Genomic DNA, 18307 nt, shown 5'->3' on the forward strand with positions numbered 1-18307 from the left:
GTTAGAATCCACAGCAGCCCACAACTGCTCTTTTTTGTAATGCAATGTGCATCTCTAGGAATCACAGACACCCTTGATCTTTACACCCTGCACATTCTGGAATTCCAACTATTCACAGATCATTCCAAATAATGGAATTTATTTGGAATAAATAAATTTACTTGGAATAATAAATAATAAACAGGCTTCAGGCTGTTTGGTATGCATGATACTTATTCTTTCTAAATATATTTCTAATGTTTTAATGAATTTACCTTAATAAGGGTTTCTTTTCCTGTTACTTGTAGATTTTTATCTTAGCTGGCTGAGGGTGGGTGTGCTTCTGTTCTTTAGTGGGTTTTTTTTGTTTCTCATGGTTTTCTCCATTCCTTTTGTTTCCCCTCCTATCACTTTTAAATGATTTACATGCTTCACATCCATCATACTTATCCCAAGCTCCTTCAGTATGTTACAATAAAACAAAAACTTGGCTACTGTTGCATTCTCCTCCTTTGGGCAACAGATCTGCCATGAGTTATTAGCTGTTATCAGGTGAGCAGCCATCTGTATATTACATCAATATGCTTGTGGTGAGTTCTAAATCTCAGCCAAAACCTTTCTTCCATCTTGACCTCTTCCTCCCATTAACGCTGACTACTGTAGCATTCTGAGGTATGTGAGAAAGGTGGAAATGAGATTTAGCTAACTTCCTGTGCTCCTGTCATGAAAAAGCAGTATTACTACATTATGTCATGAAGAAGGACTGTGTTTCGGATGCCGTATTTATACTACTGCAGAAGCTGTAGTTTCAAATGATGTGGAGATTCAGGTTTTTTCCCTCAGTAATTCCACTACTGCTGCCTCACCAGTGTGTAATATTGACACAATCTGTCCTCTTTTTCCTCATGGAGTAGGTTCCCCTCGTTTCTGACATTCAGCTCATACACCTGAGGTCAGGGTCCCAGGCACAGCACATCAGTTCATTACGCAGAGCCCAGTGAGCAAATTTTGCATTTTCCGTTCTGTTCCGTTTGTCGCGGCCCAGAACTCGACCTCTCGGTTTAACATTCCTGTGACAAACGGCGGTCCCGGGCAGGAGGGGCGAGAGCTGCTGGAGCTCGGGGACAGCAGCAACGCCGGTACCTCAGGGCTGCTCGGGACGCAGGGCCCCTCCCCATCGCTCACCGGGGTGTGAGAGGTGAGCCCCGGCCTCAGGGAAGGGAAAAGGCGGAGAGGAGAGAAGAAAAAAGGCGGAAGGGACGGAAAAGGAAGAGAAGAGAGGAAAGGAGGGGAGGACGGCGTAGCCGCCGTTCCCGCCGCGGCCCTCAGAGCGGCGCAAGCCCTTCCCCGCGCGCTCCCAACCGACGCCTGACGCGCCCCGCGCACGCGAGAGAAGAAAGGGCGCACGCGCCCACTGCCGCGCGGGCGTGGCGTCTCTTTGCACCGCCCCCGCGGGGAGGGGCGGTCACGTGATCCCGGCGGCCTATGCGCTTCCGGGTGAGCAGCGGCGCGCGGCGCAGTGGGACCCTTCCGCGGAGGCGGCGCGGGGGAGGTTGCAGCGGTTCTGTTCGGGTGGGTTCTGTTCCGTGAGGCCCGGGCCCCGCCCCTCTCCCACCCGGTACCATTGCGGGGGAGGTGATAACGGTGAGTCGGGAGCTGTGGCCCGACCGGGCTGTGCAGGCGCAGGGTGGGGCGCGAGGGACGGGGGGTTCCGTGAGGAGCTGTCGGGCGCTGCGAGGGGGGGAGGGAGGGGTTGGGGCGGCTGCTGCTACCCTGGGGTCCCCAAAAGCGGCGGCTTCCTCTGCCGAGAGCGTCGTCTCCCGAGCGGCTGCCGGTGGGCGCTGTCAGCGGGAAGAGCTACGAGCCCCGACGGGGAAGTCACCGGGAAGCACAGGCCTCGGCCTTGCGTTCACTGCTGAGCCGGCGGGCCCCGGGTCTTCAGTTGCGGAGACTTTTTTGCCCCTGTTTCTCTTATTCGCTGAGTAACGAGCGGGGGGGTGAGCGCGACAGCTTTTTTTCCGGTGTCGGTTTAGCAAATGCGGGGCACAGAGCTTTGTTGCGGAAGTTGGAGTTGCTTCTTGGCGACTTTTATTTGGGTCCTTCCTTATAACCGGCTATTATAATGAGTAGATATTTCCTGTTAACCTGTATGCGTATTTAAATATCACAAAGGAATGTTGGTTCTATTTAGGCGCAGTATAAGTCCCTTTTGACTGTTGTCTTATGCGTTTGTGTTTTACATTTAAATGAATCTCATTGATTCAGTTTCATTCATTCACTATCTTATGTTGCTCTGCACTGAAATGCAGTGCAGCTGAAATTAATGAAGTTTGGTTGGTATTCTTCAAAGGCATGGTGAGAAAACTGTTCAAGTCATGGAAAAAAAAGCATACTTTAAACTGTCTTGGTTAAACTATATTATAAATGCAGTACAGGCAAGCTCAAAAGTAATACCTTAGAGCCACCAGCACAGAGATAGGGTGGGTTTGTGTGATGATTTGTTTTCTTTTTTTCTGTCACTTTTCTTTATTTTTAAATCAGTCCCTTAAGAATAAAATCACTTTACATTTTTTTTAGCTTTAATGTCTGCTTACAGTGAGCTCCTGGCTATGTGTAGGATACCTTGTGAAACTTCTCATTCCTCACCTCACTGTCCTGAAACAAAAGCATGAAGAGCTATGTGCATATTCACTTACACTAATTAAAATATCCTCTTATCTTCAAGCAAATATTGAAAATTTGTTGTTGCAAGCACTCAGCAGGTTAGCACCCAGGAGAGACTGTATGCTGAGAGTATCAGCAAGTTAATGAAAGAGGCTACATGTTTCACGAGCAAAGTCATATGATTCATGCAGCAAGAAACTATCCCAGACAGCATGTTAGTCAAAAAGGACAAATAAAAAGACAGAGAGCTGGGAGGAAGGTTGCTGGGGGCAGCTTCTTGGAGATCGTGCTCACAGGCACACACTGCCATCAGCTGAGCTGTGCAGGGGCTGAACACTTCAAACAAGGAGGGTCTGACCCTTACAAGGAACAAGGTTGCTACCTTCTAGAAATTCTGTTTCAAGTTCCTGGGTGAGGAAAGCAGGGAAATGTCTGTAAAATAATTAAAATTTTGGTTGCTAGAATCTAATTTGTTTCTGGTACTGTGGTTTTACAAAAAAAAAAATAATCACAATTTCAATTTTTTTTTTTTTTTTTTTAATTAATCAGCTTGTCTAGTGTAGCTTTAAGCACTGAAGGATGCTTTAAAATCAGTCTTTGGTTGTGATCAGGTCAGGAGAAGAGAAATTGAGATTTGTTGTGAAAGGTGGTCCTACAGAACAGTAAGTCTAACTTGTTTTTTTCCAGCCATGTGAAAAGTAAATCATCTCTGCCCAAAGTAAAAGTATGATTGCATTTTAACTTTGATTTTTTTTTTGGTGTTCTGTGTTGACTGCTCCTTTCATTGAAAAATATTATTCAGTTTCCTATTTTGATTAGCGTTGATTTTCTTAATATCTTCATTGCTAAGTGTTCTTGTTCTGCCAATCTTTAGAGGCAGTGCAGCCAAAGTTTCGACTGGCTTGGACCTGTGTATCAGCAGAATGGTTTATTGTGTTCCATCATTGGGGATTCCTTGTTGCTGGTGATGGGTGAACCTGAAAAAAAACAGCTTGACTTGCACATCACAGGGTGAGTTCTCTGAAAACTCTTGAAATATTTATCTTTAAAAAGTTTGCTATTTTATTAATAATTAGATTATATTTTAAATCTGACCATCTGGGTTTTTTCCTCAAAAAATATACTAATACACTTACTTGATATCAGCTATAGAATCTAGAGAGCTGGCAAGTTACTTGCAGCTTGGTATTCTGGTGTCATGCTGTATGATAGATGAGGTTGCTCAGTGCCTTGATTTTAACTGAGAAGTTAATTCTGCTTAAACAGGGTAGTGGGCTTCAAGAGATCCCTCTTAACCTAAATTATGGTATTATAAAGTATAAGTGATTTTGTATGAAAAAAAGGAAGCAACCATAAACCTTGTACTGCCTTTTTTTTGTTTGTTTTCTTTTTTTTTTTCTCCTTTGTTTTTCCTTGCATAACTTGGTGATAAGTGAAAGAATGTGTTGCAAGTATGGGAATTACAATAGTATTGAAGTAGCATCTTCTTTGTGTTCCTACAGCTCCTCTTAAATGCACTGTCCTGAAGACAAAAGGTTCTGGCTGATCCGGAGTTCTGATTAGGAATTCAGGTTGGCTGGAGAATGGAAGGTGTTGAGTTTAAGGAGGAATGGCAAGATGAAGATTTTCCAAGGTTTTTATTTTTTTTTATTTAATGTAACTTAAATCAGATACAGAACATCCAGAGTAAGCAACCTCTTTATCTTCCTGGTGAACTAACATTCAGTAATAATCTGGAAGTGATTTTTATTAAAATAGTAGTTTTGAAAAGGTTTTGTGGCATGTTTATGGTTTGGAAGGGAATCACTTCATGTTCATGTGTAAGTGAAGCAATAGAGGAACGCCACTGTTGAAGTTTCTGGTGTTACTAAAGTGAAAATTTGTAGGTTTGGCTTTGTTTGTGTTTGTTTGTGGTAACCTTTTGCAAGTACATTGTCTGCATATTATTATTAGCACTGTCTGAAAGCCCAAGTGCTTTATTAAGCAACACTTCTGAGCAAAAATTTTAACAATTAAGACTTAGTGATTAATGAGTCTGCGAAGAAACTAAGCAGCTGACTTCAGAGGCATTCTATAATAATATGACAAAACTACTTCTGTAATGTGTTTGATGTCAGCTTTTCTCAAGCAATATGCCAACTCCTCTTAAGGATGGCACACATTAGTAGCAGCCAGTGTTTGCCATATGAAAATATGGTCACTTGAATGCTGTAAAGAAATTTTCTGCTACTTTGGAACTTAGGCTGTAATACCTATAGCTGAGTATTAACCCACAGTTGTTTCTTTATCAGTGCATAAGTCTAAATATTTGGAATTTAGCTGTCTATTTTACTGTTTTGTGCACCAGGCCCCTGCCAGAGGATGATCCTGTTGAGTCAGATATATTGGCTGCATCTGGAGTAGAAAGTGAATCTGGTAAGAACATTCTCCTCCAGTCCAGCTGACTGCCTCCTACTTAGATGGCTGTTACAAAGCTCCACTGTTTGTTTTTTGGTTTTTTTTTTTTTTAATATATTATGGTTTGGTTTATTTTAAAGTCAGGATTGAGGAAACAGCGTTCTACAGGGACATTATGAACATCTTGTCTAGAAAGAAGGTTCTGGAATAAATGAGACTCTTCATCGTCCATGTGAAGAGCTATCCAGATGATACCAGACAAAAATTAATTATTACAAAAATTAATTATCATTAATTATCATTAAATTAATTATCATACTCACTTCCTGGCCTGTCTTAGGATCTTGGTTCATTATTTGGCTTCTGTGCATCAGGGTCTACCTTAGTTTTCTCTAAATTTCAGATCTTTGTAGCCTTTCAAGAACGTGTTCTGTCTGAATGGTCAGAGGTGAAATAATACAGATGTTTTGAGGTTTTTGTACATTTTAAATGTCTGCTTTAGTTGCAGCATTTCCAGTGCTGGATGAGTAGTTTTATTTTATTCTGTGCTTTCAACTGCTGTCTAAATCTCACAAGTATTTGCCCTGTGTCTCAAAGCTGTTATTTTCACCCCGTGTTTACTTCTTATTCCCAAGATAATGGTTTAAATGATATGCACTCTGAGGAAGCACTGCACTCTTCTGTTTTGTTAGCATGCTTATCCAAACCTGCTTTAGCTTTTGAAATAAACAATTGGCTTTTTTAAATAGAGGTTAATGGAACCAAAGCAAGGAAGAAACTAACAGCTCCAGATATTAGCTTAACTTTGGATCACAGTGAGGAATCTGTTTTGTCTGATGACTTGGATGAGAGTGGAGAGATAGACTTGGATGATTTAGATACTCCATCAGAAAACAGCAATGAGTTTGAATGGGAAGGTAAGTATTTTGTTATTTTTGTCTGACACTCAAGTATTTCTCTCTTCTTATGTGCAGAACAATAGTTTTTAATGTGGGGAATAACTATGACTCATTTTTACAAGAGGAAAAGTATAAAGGGAGTGATTAGATTATAAACTGGAAGTAGGTGCAATGAATTTTTAAAGAGCAAATCAGATGATGAGTAAGCAGGCAGCATAATAATAGCTGTAACTGCTAATAAACTTAGGTAAATGCCACTATCACCTTTAAGACTCCCAAGTTTTTGAAAATCCTCTCTGTTACTGAATGCTTTTAAGAACCAACCTGGGGAAAAAAAAATCAAAGGTCTATTACATGTACTATATGTCAGCTCTAAATGGAGGTGAATCATATGAGAGGATGTAGATTATAGATAAGCTAGTCAGAAGCTGATGAATTGCAAGCCTTTGTATTTTAGGAGGACTAAATGGTATTTTAAAAAATACTGAGTAACGCCTGATCTCGTATCTTACTGTGGTAAGAATGGCAAAAGGTCAGTAGCCTTCGTGTTTTCATGCTTCCTGCATTAACTGGAAGTGGCAGAAGAGCCTCTGCTTTGTGTTAAGAAATTCTGGCTATAGTCACACTTACAGTGATCTTGATTTTAAGAAATTATAGACACTTGATCATATAGGCAAAACCTGAAGCCTCTAACAAATCTTATTCGAGGCAGAACTCTTCTGTGGAGGAGTTAAAGTACAAGTTTTAAGCTTAGAGTTTAATTATGGTTTTAGGCTCTTTTCTATAAGCCTGGAACAGCTGTCTTGGTCAAATGGTTGGAGTCTTCAGCTAATATGAAAATTCAAGTCTAAAGAATGTCTCTTACCAAGTGAACATGTAAACTGAGTTACTAACTTTATTTCATTCTGTAAACAAAATTTTAATTCTTGATTAAATAGCAAGCTCTAGTTTAATTATTAAGTATGACATATTACCTGTTCTTCATTCAAAGATAGCTCATAAATGGAGAAAGAAAAACTTTATATTCAGGATTTGTTTTAAATGGCTAAAGACATACTGCAGGTTCATAACAGAGACTGGGTTTACCTGTGAAAAGTATTTCCATCATTTAGGGAAGAAAAATTTGTTTTTAGGGTTAGTATTGCCATGATGCAAAGGAAATGTTCCGGATGTTTGTGCCTTGTTTTTAAAAGTGGCTGAAAGGGATTTCTGTCTTTTCTTCCTTTAATGCTGCTGCCTTCATTTTCCTGGAAGGATAGTTTCAATTAACAGCTTTATCTTGGAAACAGACAACTAACTTGCAGTAGGTTTTTCTCGCTTTGGGTAAGGTCTATGCAACACAGTCAAAAATCATAATTTCATTGGAGTAAATTGTTGTACAGATTGCTGTCAGCATAAATTTCATGTATATTGATTGCACACATGTGAATTAGATTTAATTTCTAATAGATTTGCCTGCATGTCTGCTTGCCAGGTACTGTCAATGTTTTAAATCATGCTTTTATGTAAATCTGTGATCAAGCACCTTGTGTAATTCTCATCAGAGTTAACCACTTTGTCTATTCTGGTGAAATTTTTCAAGTTCTGTGTTCTGAAAGGCTCCTGTTAAGTAGGTTTCTTACATGAATGGAAATCTGTCATCTACTTTAACACAGAAAATTACAGTCATGTGAATAACTGCCAGCATACATTATTTTGATAAACTAAGGCTCCCATGAGATCCTAGTCTTGAAATGGCCAAAGGAATTCTGTCAGTCAACTGACAGGTCTGACTGGCTGAAAAATATGAAATTAGATCAGATGGCAAAGTGGTTAACCTGTGCTGTAATTGATTATCACTGTACATAGTATTCATGATGGATCTTGAATGTGTTTTAACTTTGGCAGATGATCTTCCAAAACCAAAAACTACTGATGTAATTAGGAAAGGATCACTGACTGAATACACTGCGGCAGAGGAGAAAGACGATGGTCGACGCTGGCGAATGTTTAGGATTGGAGAACAGGACCATAGGGTGGACATGAAGGCAATTGAACCATATAAAAAAGTTATCAGTCATGGTGGTAAGGATTCAGATGTGTTTAGGGGAACTGTTGAGGAACTACTTCTGTAATCTGAGTTGGGGTGGCACAGGAGGAGCTTTGGGCAAAAAGGCTCAGGTGACGATTCATTTGTTGCAGTATTAAGGCATGTGGTTGATGTCTATTTTTTTCCAATTAAGCTAAGGGTACACATGTTCAGGTGAAACTATGTAATAGGATATACTTCTATTCTACAGTGTCAGTACTAGCAGTATAATTTTTGAGTACTGAAGGCATTAACTGTAGATCTGTGAAGGCATAATTCAGCTTAATGACTCTGCCCCACAGACTGGAGTTTAGATTGGAAGAAAAGTTCACTGTATAAAATGCTACAGGTGCATTGTAGAGGTGCTATATAGAGATGCTGATTGTAGGTACAGCGTATTTTTTTTTACATCAACTTCAGCTGTTTCTTTAGAAGAGACAAACTTGAAAAAGAAATGTTGATTTACTTTCTTTGTAGTTGTATTAATCCACCCATGGAGCATAGATGTTTGTAAATCCCTAAGATGAATAATGAAAGAGCTTACTTGACTTTGTGTAAAGGTAGTCACCTTTGTAACTACTGCTGCTTTTTCTTTCTTTTTAGGTTATTATGGTGATGGGTTAAATGCCATTGTTGTGTTTGCTGTTTGCTTTATGCCTGAAAGTAGCCAGCCTAACTACAGATACCTAATGGACAATCTATTTAAGTAAGTCATCATCTGCTCTGAATAGTTTATTTCACATTGTAAAACTTAGGTTTTTAATGTCAGGGCAATTACTTCTCCCTCTGTAATAAAGCTTTTTATATTTCAGATGAGGGGAGGGTAATAAATAGAAAAGCAACTAGATCTCCTTCCAGGTGAAAGAAAAATTATTAGATGTTGTTCAGAGCAGTTGCCAGATCTGTTGTTTTTAAATATATTTGAGCACGATTAGTAATAACTTTAGTATTTACAGATGTTCACTTGCAAGTTCTCTTTACTTGTCTCTGCAGGTATGTAATTGGCACTTTAGAGTTGTTAGTAGCAGAGAACTATATGATTGTTTACCTGAATGGGGCAACGACACGGAGAAAAATGCCAAGTTTAGGCTGGCTTAGGAAATGTTACCAGCAAATTGATAGAAGGTAAGAAGCTCTGCAGTGTTTTCTTAAAATATTCGTATGCTCAGTGATAGACATATTTAGGACAAACTGCTTTTTAATGTGCTTAAGATTTAAATAAGCAAATTGCCATGTGCATTGAAAACCTCTTCCTAGGCTAGACAATGTGGAATAATGCTAAAGGCATGCCTGGGTTTCTAGGGGTTTTTTTTTTACTGTTTTGTTTTTTGCAATATGAAAATAATAGTGTTAGAATGCTGAATACTGTTATCACGTAGTATATCCTTAAAACTTCCTGTATTAATATGATAAGGTAACAAGGGGGTCCTTAGTGAGCCACTTCATCATTAGTTGTGTAAGAAGATTCAGGGAGACTTCTCTTTGGCATGTTATTTCCCTTGTCATTATTGTCAAACTGCTACTTTATATGTTAAAGTTTGACTGTTCAGTTGTATGGCATTTTTTTCTTCTGACAGATGGTAATTTCTAATAACAGTGTTGGAATCCTGGGTTTATATAATAGTTGTACTTGCAAAAACATGCCTTTTATATGTTAAAAAAGTCTTCTTGTCATGCTGCCTTTTTGTTCTGGTAATTATGTCCACTGTTTGAATCTTCCAGGTTAAGGAAAAATCTGAAATCATTAATCATAGTTCATCCTTCTTGGTTCATCAGGACACTTCTGGCCATCACAAAACCTTTTATTAGGTAATACTCTGGAAGCTACTTCGTTTTTAGAAACAAGTCCTAACAACCATATACTTTAAGCTTCAGAAACTATTTTAATGTTGACCTACTGAAAAATGTTTAGGTTGTAACTGTACCCTGCGTTTGTTCTTCCGCAGCTCAAAATTCAGCCAAAAAATTAGGTATGTCTTTACCCTGGCAGAACTAGCTGAACTCATCCCCATGGAATACGTTGGCATCCCCGAATGCATAAAACAGTACGTTTTATTATTCAGACATGTTCTACACTGATCATGTTTTAGAACTGGTATATATTGTATTCAGTTACTGGTTTGAATGTAATACTTTGCATTTAATAAAATTTCATTCACCTTGCATCATTGCTAGCTCTAAGAGGAGTATTCATGTTTGACTACATGGCTAACTTCAGTTTGGTATGCAGTAGTGTAGTCAAAATGTTAATGTATGGGGTTTTTCAGAGATAATGCCATATGTAATTAATGTCCTTGGCTTTCTCCTCTTCCTTCCCTCTAGCTATAAATACTCTTTTTAATGTCAGTACAACTCTGCTTTCAAATATGATAATTTTGTCAATAGCATTTGTGGCTGCTGTAATAGTGCAGCAACCAGGAACTGGGTTCTTAAGCCTGATGAAACTATTAATAATTGTGATAAATTGATCAGCCTAGTAGAGGTTATACCACAAGAAACCTATAGAGTGTGCATCACAATAGGTAATCACAAATTGGGAATTCTGAGGAAAGGTGGCATTGTCTCACTGTGTTGACAGAAGGGCACAGCCGTGTTGCACAAATCCACAAATCCCCACTGCTCCTGGCTGGTTATTGCAGTAAATACCTAGCTAGTATCAATTGCACAATTTAAATTCTTATACAACAGAGAAAATGCCATTTTCTTGGGGCAGGGAAGAAAGACATAACAACACTTAAAACAACCTTGTGCCATCTTCAGAGTATTTTTTTTTCTTTTAGTGGGGCTTTTGGAAGGATGTGTTATGAAAAATTCAGACTGTCTTTCTAGATCCTGAAATACTCCTTTCTGTATTGATGAACTTTTAACTGTTCTGCAAAAGCTGAAGTTGATTGGCTTACAGTTAATTCCGATGTCTGTGGATGTTTAGATCTGGTTTTAAACCATTAATGAATACAGCCTTTAAATTTTAGTGATACATGTTAGTACTGTGAGAGAAGTTGTATTGAATTCATGTTTTGTCACAGTAACTAAATCTTAATGCTTCTTCTTTAATGCTTATAGATGTTGGAGGTACAATATATTTATTAATTTTATCCATTTCAAAACTGTATGTTTCTACAACCTGTTTTGACACTAATGCCAGTTTGCAGCTTCTGTTGAATTTGGCCTTCATGTGTTATATTTACTGAAACCAAACTTTTCCTCACCAAGGTATGAAGAAGAAAAGTTTAGAAAGAAACAGAAAAGGTATATTCATATTTTGATTAGGGTTGCATATAGATAAAACATTTTGCACTGCAACTAACTGCCAGTCGATTGGCTTGCATAAAGGAATAAGCATTTGTAAATATAAACATGCACTGGAGACAATGGTTTTATGCATGAAAGTGACTACACTGTCTGCAAGCACAGTATATCACCTAAAAGAACTCTCCCTGAATGCTAAAACGTATCTGTGAAGAGTCTCTATTGCTCTTTTACATGAGATGCTCACTTTTAAGGGGATATGTGGATTCTCAACTGAATCTTTAAGAGGCAAAAGTATTAAATCAGTAAAGTTTCACTGTTTCTAACAGGAAGCGATGTTTGAATGAAGAGCTGGTTTAGGTGCTAAGCTGTAGCTATGCATCAGCAGCAATATAACTCTGGAAGATGTTCTAATATGGAATCTTGTATTTTCTGATTTGGGTATTCGCTGCCTTTTTAGTTATTAACTTGCACAGATGCAACTAAATTAGTATTTTTTTAGTGCTGTTTGTATTTGCAGTGCCTATGTTCCTTGCTAATAAACAATAGATTTTAATTTTGTTAATTTTCAGTCTCTTGCTCTAACTACTTAAGCTATTCCTGCAGCTGAGTAATTTTTTTTAAATGGATACATTATTTTTCACTCTACCATTAACAAATGTAATGAAAGGTTCTGCTACTAACTACTTTTTAAATTACTCTTCCAACTATTGAGGAAGGCTTGTCTAAACTGGCATTGGACAGAGAGAGGGACACAGGTTAAAATAAAAGTAATCTAAATTATTTCTGAAGGTAGCAAGTAAAGCTAGAGACAAATATTGACTATTCTCTATGAATTTTTACAGTTCAGTGATAATCTTTCAGTGTGCAAACTGAAGTAATAAGCCTGTAAAATTTAAGAATCCCTTTCAGAACATAGTAAGCAACAGTTCTACTTGATTTTTTTTTTTTCTTTTCCCCTCCCCAGTGTGCATTATTTGACCCAGTTACATTTCATGGCCCATTATATTCAGGGGTATAAACCTGGGACATTCAAACTGATGTAATGAATGTGATATATAGATTTATATTGTCTGCTGTGTCTTTCTGTATAGCTTACCATGTATCTGTATGGGTTACCATGTATTCTTACAGTTTCTGTGATTAGTCCTGTAAGTTCTATCAAAACATTCCTTCCTCAGATACACTATAGTGAGGACAGGGATCAGTTGCACAGTACTGTGCAGGTGAAGAGCTATTTGACCAGACTGTTGCCTGTTGGCAATACTGCTCTAGACTTTTTTGATTCTTTACAGTTATAAAAAAATTTTTTCAAATGGTCTCCCCTTTTAATGGGTTCATGGCTTGGAATAGCTCTCCTTGTTGATCATTTTGAAAAAACAGCTGGTTGTAGTTAGAGAGACTGGACAGATAGGATAAACAATTTGGTTGTTAGGCAAACTTTCCCTTAGTCTCTCTGCTTTTGGTTTTCAAATTAATTTACCTCCATGCACAACTTATTTTCTAGAAGAGGTATTTAAGACAGCTTGCTTTTACTATAAAGGGGAAAAATACATCTTGTGGCAGGAGTGTCAACCATCCATTGGCTTCTGCAATGCAAAATTTTGTTTGCTAGTCCCAAGGCAGATAAAAAAAGAAAGCCCACAAATAGTTTAACACCAATATGGTGAATTTTTCCTGCTAAAACTAGTTAAAAATAGTAGAAGTATGGCAGTCACGAACCCACTAAACTTTGTTGATTCAGGTGGTGCTGTTATCTTCTTGGCTTATTTATTGTAACATGAAATAACATGCTTATTCTACAGTGTATGAGTTCATCAAAGTGGTAGTGCTCAACTGTATTGCCTTGTTACCTGTAAACTTGTATTCTTGCTTGCATTTATTAATAAAAGCACAGAATCTGCCTTTTTTCTTCTGTAGTCAGACATCATTTGCACTTTTCAAATGCTTCCTTATAAATGCTGTAGTTATTAAAATGATTTCTTAACAATTTGAATATAAGGGGAGGTAGGAAAACAGATTGGTTTTTTTAAAGCATTGTTGTGACTTCATTCAATGATCTTTATTTATTTGCTAAAACTTAACTTTTGCCTTGTAAAAGCTTTGTATTTTAGTGTTAAGAATAACAATTCTTGCTTGATTTGTGAGCTGTCAAACTTCACTACTTTTTAACATATTTTTAATTTTACTGCTTTCTTTGCTAAGCAGAGTTGACCAAGAGATGAATGGAAAACAAGAACAGAAAAGTGAACAGTAAGTTTGGACCCCAAACAAGACTGAAGAATATGCAGATGGAAAGATGCTATTTTTTCTCCATTTACATTCTCTGTGTGTGTATGTTATATAACCCATTGCAAAAGGTGCTTATTTTCTTTGGACTAGCACACAATTGACTGCTTACTGCTGTATTGGTTTGTCTTGAAGTTAATAGCTATGTTTATGTAATCATTTTATACTGCTATATGTTTTCAGAGGATGTTCTTGCAATTGTTTATCTAAATGATGCATGTTCTTCAGTAAAATATTTATATTCCTAAATGTTAAAGGAAAGAGATAATATATATTTTTATGACTGAGCAATATATTGTTTGTACCTGCTGAAGGAATTCATTTGCAGGTAGACAAGGCCATAAATTACTTGTTATTATATAAATCTGTTTTGCTGTAAATGGTCAAGTGCATTTCTTTGTTGTCACAGAAACCTTAATTTGTTTGGATATTAACAGTCACATAATGTAGTCTTTCACAAGTGTGGAGATCCTTATTTTTGATCACATGCCTAATACAAGCAGTACTCATTTACCTCACTACAGTGGGCTTGAGCTTTGGTGTCTTTTAGTCTATTTTCCAGAATACAGAACTGCAAGTTCTGTGAATTTGGTCTGTTGGCCAAAGGATTTAAGTCTAATCCACCATAGAAGCTGAACTGCTTAAATGGCTGGTAAGATATCAGACCTTTCTTAATTTAAGTTGCAAATTTATGTTGTTTGCATCTATTAAGGCTATCTCAGCTACCAGCAGGGAATGAAGTCATTGCAGTTCTTGCTGGATGAGTATCTGTTGTCACAAGTAGGAGCTCTGGTCATACTCAGTTAGATCTTGTCAGTTACATAGATACTCCAGCCATAATATCAGTTGTTTTCAGAGGTATGGGGAGTGTTAGGCTACCTGTGTCATCTGTAAAGATGAAATATCCATTTTTAAAGCTTTATAGTTGGCACATGATTCCAGCACTAATTTAATTTAACAACAAAGTGATTAAATGATTATTTTTTTTTCTCCCCACAACTGTAGGAAACTTGTGTCTGTAAGAGATGTTCTTGGACATACAAGTGTTAATAGGTTTATCAGGGCAACAATGATGCACTGGTTTATATGCTGCAAAAGTTTGTAATGTTGTTGGCTACTCATTGCTATTTCCCTGTAAGGACAGGTGCATGCAAATAAATTCAGGAATTGAGCACTATACTATTGTAGCAAATATATTAAATCTTCACTTTCAGTTTCTATTGTGCTCACAACTTTGTCATGCTAAAAATCTTGTTCTCAATTATATTAAAACTTAGTGTTACACCGTTATCTTATTAAAAAGGTTACTTTCAACCTAGATTACTACCTGACACTGTTAAATAGCAGTTGACAAAGTTCCATGGTCAAGACTTAGTACCAGTTAATCCACTCTTTCTGATGATGTGTATAGACCATTGAGAACATACTCATGTCAGTTGAGGGCAAATTGCCTATGTCTCTGGGAGTTTAAGTCTGCAATTCAGGGACTTTCATCACAAGATCTAGGTGTTTTTTATAGTAGCTTCTCTATCACAGGTTCAGAGATAATATGCAGGGTGTTTTCCTTCATAAGGCAAGGCTAATTTCAAGTTGCCTTGCACCTGCTTTGTCAGGTTTGGATCTGCTCTGAAGGCAGAACACGAATCTGAACTGGCATTTTGGGGGGAGTCTTATCTCCCGCTTCTGTTTCAGTGTTGATCCAGATGAATGTAAAGTTCCATTCAGTTCCACACTTAACAGCTTAATTACTTGTGACACTGTCACAGTGCAGTGTCTATAAACATGCAAACCTGGAAACCTTCCTGATTTTTACTGATTCGGAGTGGGTCCTAAGCTAGATGGAAAGCATTTTGATCATCTTGCTTCAAATTTTTCCTAATTTATGTATTTTTTTCACAGTGAAATCGTATTCTTAGAGGATTGTAGTTCCATGTTCCTATGCTTCTTATGTATATAATGCAGTATAGAGTAGCCAGTCCTCTCTGGACTGTGTTACCAAATGTTGGGATTGTTACTCTTGTCTCTTCTGGTGGCTGAGTGTTTCTGCAGTTTCATGTTGCAGTAGTACTAGTTCTTTGGGAAATGTGTATTTGCTTACCTAATGGTTTACTCTTCTAGTGTAAGTTCTTGTGAATTAATATACAGCACAACAGTTCTTCTGTCCCTAAAGATAGACAGCCTGAGAGAGAGGTGTGCTGAAGAATTATTCCCCTCTGACCTTTTGCACCTCATCATACAATGGTGAGTTGGATGTTTACAAAAATCAAAGAGGTCCCAAAGTTATCTTGAACACAAATGTGAACTTTTTGTGAAACTTATCTTTTTTTAAAAAAATCTGTTAAGTAATTTAGAAAAAAATCTACCTTAAGATTTTAAAACATGAATAAGTTGGAGTGTCATACCTTAGTAAGTTATTTCAAAACCTGACTGACAATATTTTAAGGACTTTGCCTTTCAATGGCACTTCCTTTTGAAGTAAAACTTAGATTGCTAAAATACAGTTTGAGCCCTGTAAAGAAAAGATTTTTCCATGAATGATTATTTACCTTTGATTTGGAGGTCTAAACAGTTTCTATTTTATACATATCTATGTGGTAGTAAGTTGTTAGTTGTGGTTTGTTATTACTGTGTGGAGCTGAAATAGAGACTTTTGGGCCAGTGGCCTCTGTGTGTGGATGTGACATTTTGTAAACTGGTTTATACAACAAGATAAGTGTTCAGAAGTGGCAAAGATATTTTGCAGAAAGTGTCATTAAAAACTGAAGTGAGTGGATTCTAGATTTCTTGAATGTTGTTGCTGTTCTGTGTAGTATGGCAAAGCCATGTTCTGTTAGAAAGTAACAGAGGGGAATGTATCAGGAATTAGTGGTGAAGCAGCTGCAGTTGTTGAGGTTCTGAGATGCCAAAAGGGAGAATTTTGGGTTCCAGAAAGCTTAGACCTAGTCAGAATAGTATGTAAGCTTTCCCTTAACAATGCTTATTTTTTCCCTTTATTTTCCATGAAAAAGTGAGGAATAGTACTACTTGCTGTGAGAGACTTTGTACTGAGAAACAGTAGTTATACCCTGATTTGCAGACAATTGGTATACAGCTTGTATTTGTTAACATGTTTCTGCAAGCTTGCCTGGTACACATAAATGCTCTAATGACAGCTTCATATATTCCAACAGGTAATTTCTGTCTGTCTTCAAAGTTAGATTATGTGTTGGTGGTAATGGAATCTGTTGTGAAATGACCTCAAGGTTTGTTACAGGAAGGAGACTGGCATTGGTGCGTAGCCATAGGTCAGTTTCACTGATGTCATCTACTGAAATGTCTGTAGTTAACAGAAAAGAGTGGCTCTGCAATGTGAACGAGCACTTTCTACAAAAAGTTTCTTGGTGGAAAGTGTATTTCTTCCCAGTGTCAAATTTTTGTCTGTATTCAATGGAGTTACACAATATTTTGTAGGAAGGTGGCTTAAATGCATCTCTCATCTAAAGCTGTTGTCTTTGGCAGTGACTTTAATTCTCAGGTCATTCCAGTCTCCCTCAGAGAGCCTCATATGAGGAGAAGGGGGGAGAGGGATAATAGCTTGCATGCTTTTTGTAACTGCAGAAGTCTTAAAAAGCTTTCAGTGAAAATTCTTGCCCAATCCTTGTGGATGCAGGTCATTCTCTAGAGGATTTGTTTCACTGTTTGTCAGAGATGCTTGAAATAAGTGCTTTAATAATTATACTTTTTAAGGATACCTGGTTTTAGTCAGAGTAGCATGCTGAAATAGAAGGATTATTTAAGTATTTGTACTCCAAGTGACAGATTTCTCAGCTTTCTTAGCTTCAAAGTTGTGAGCTGAACTACTTGTTTCCCTTATTGTATTTTGTTCCCTATGTTTCATTAACGGGAGGAAAAGAGGCATTTGTGAAGAGGGTACAGTCGTGTCAGTTTTTTAGCATTCCCTTCAAGCATGACTGAGGTCAGTAAAATTAAACCCATTCTTTGCTCAGCTAGGTGTTTTTTCATTTTTGCTATTTGGACTGCCCAGGTTACTCTGATTTAAACATACTGATCTATTTTTTTTTTTTCAGTTTTGAAAAAGATCTGAGGAGAAGCTACTGGAGTGGTTTTGGAAAGTCAAGTCCTTATCTTACCATGCTCCTTCTTACTCTAGCTTGCTGAGCTGCTAGTTAAATGTTTATGGCATGAAATTCCAGGTTAGCAATTACAAAAAATACTCATGGAGGACAGATGCTTAGTTTGCAGTGCTTCATAATTGGTCATCTCAAGAAAGAAAAGCCCAAGTAGTATGGTGTTCTGTGAGCTGGCAAGTAAATAGAAGGGTTAAAATATTGTCTGTCAGTAAATGGGAAATGTGTGATACAGGGAATGTGCAGTGTTTAAGAAAAGCTGCAGTAGTCATGGTAAAAACAGATTGTAAATCAGTGAGAATATAACTGGCTTAAATTTATATAATATTCTTCACAAATGTGACTGTTTTCCTTTGGCCTTTATTATAAAATTACGTAAGTACAAGACTCTTCACCTACCTCTTAAGAATGTTATAATCCTTTTAAAATGAGCTTCTGTTCTCTGTCTTGCAAGGTGTCATAGAGTATTGTGATGTAACACATTTCTGAATGTGCTAGCTGTTAATATTTATGGGAAACTTTTTATTTAGAAAAAAAAATAAATGCTATGTGCAATAAACACCTTTGGAAGAGGTCTGAATGTTTTCTTTTACTGCTGAGGAATGTGTAGATAACAACAGCCTGTTGCCATTGTA

The 18307-nt window shown here is 37.6% G+C and overlaps 1 protein-coding gene across 8 annotated transcripts; it reads left to right on the top strand.

Moving 5' to 3' along the window:
* The first annotated feature begins 1451 nt into the window (after positions 1-1451).
* BNIP2 (BCL2 interacting protein 2) lies at positions 1452-18231 on the top strand. 8 transcript variants are annotated; one of them, XM_071754922.1, is made up of 13 exons: positions 1480-1623; positions 2576-2741; positions 3518-3654; positions 4146-4276; positions 4991-5058; positions 5790-5957; positions 7827-8003; positions 8611-8713; positions 9001-9132; positions 9730-9816; positions 9954-10052; positions 11221-11256; positions 13465-18231. In XM_071754922.1, the coding sequence occupies exons 4-13, from the start codon at positions 4227-4229 to the stop codon at positions 13511-13513; spliced, it is 969 nt and encodes a 322-aa protein (XP_071611023.1). In that variant the 5' UTR covers positions 1480-1623; positions 2576-2741; positions 3518-3654; positions 4146-4226; the 3' UTR covers positions 13514-18231. The 8 variants fall into 8 exon arrangements, with proteins under 8 accessions (XP_071611026.1, XP_071611025.1, XP_071611027.1 ...); XM_071754925.1 differs by lacking the exon at positions 11221-11256 and having other exon boundaries at positions 1452-1623; XM_071754921.1 differs by lacking the exon at positions 2576-2741 and having other exon boundaries at positions 1514-1627; positions 3520-3654.
* The last annotated feature ends 76 nt before the right edge of the window (positions 18232-18307 follow it).

This window comes from Heliangelus exortis, chromosome 11 (assembly GCF_036169615.1).
Source record: "Heliangelus exortis chromosome 11, bHelExo1.hap1, whole genome shotgun sequence".
Taxonomy (NCBI): Eukaryota; Metazoa; Chordata; class Aves; order Apodiformes; family Trochilidae; genus Heliangelus; species Heliangelus exortis.

Excerpts from the sequence above, each read along its gene's own strand:
- BNIP2 (XM_071754922.1), top strand. The coding sequence starts at position 4,227 with ATGGAAGGTGTTGAGTTTAAGGAGGAATGGCAAGATGAAGATTTTCCA. Across the intron at positions 5,059-5,789 it reads TGGAGTAGAAAGTGAATCTG|AGGTTAATGGAACCAAAGCA; the intron begins GTAAGAACATTC and ends TTTTTTAAATAG. Across the intron at positions 8,714-9,000 it reads CTAATGGACAATCTATTTAA|GTATGTAATTGGCACTTTAG; the intron begins GTAAGTCATCAT and ends TTGTCTCTGCAG.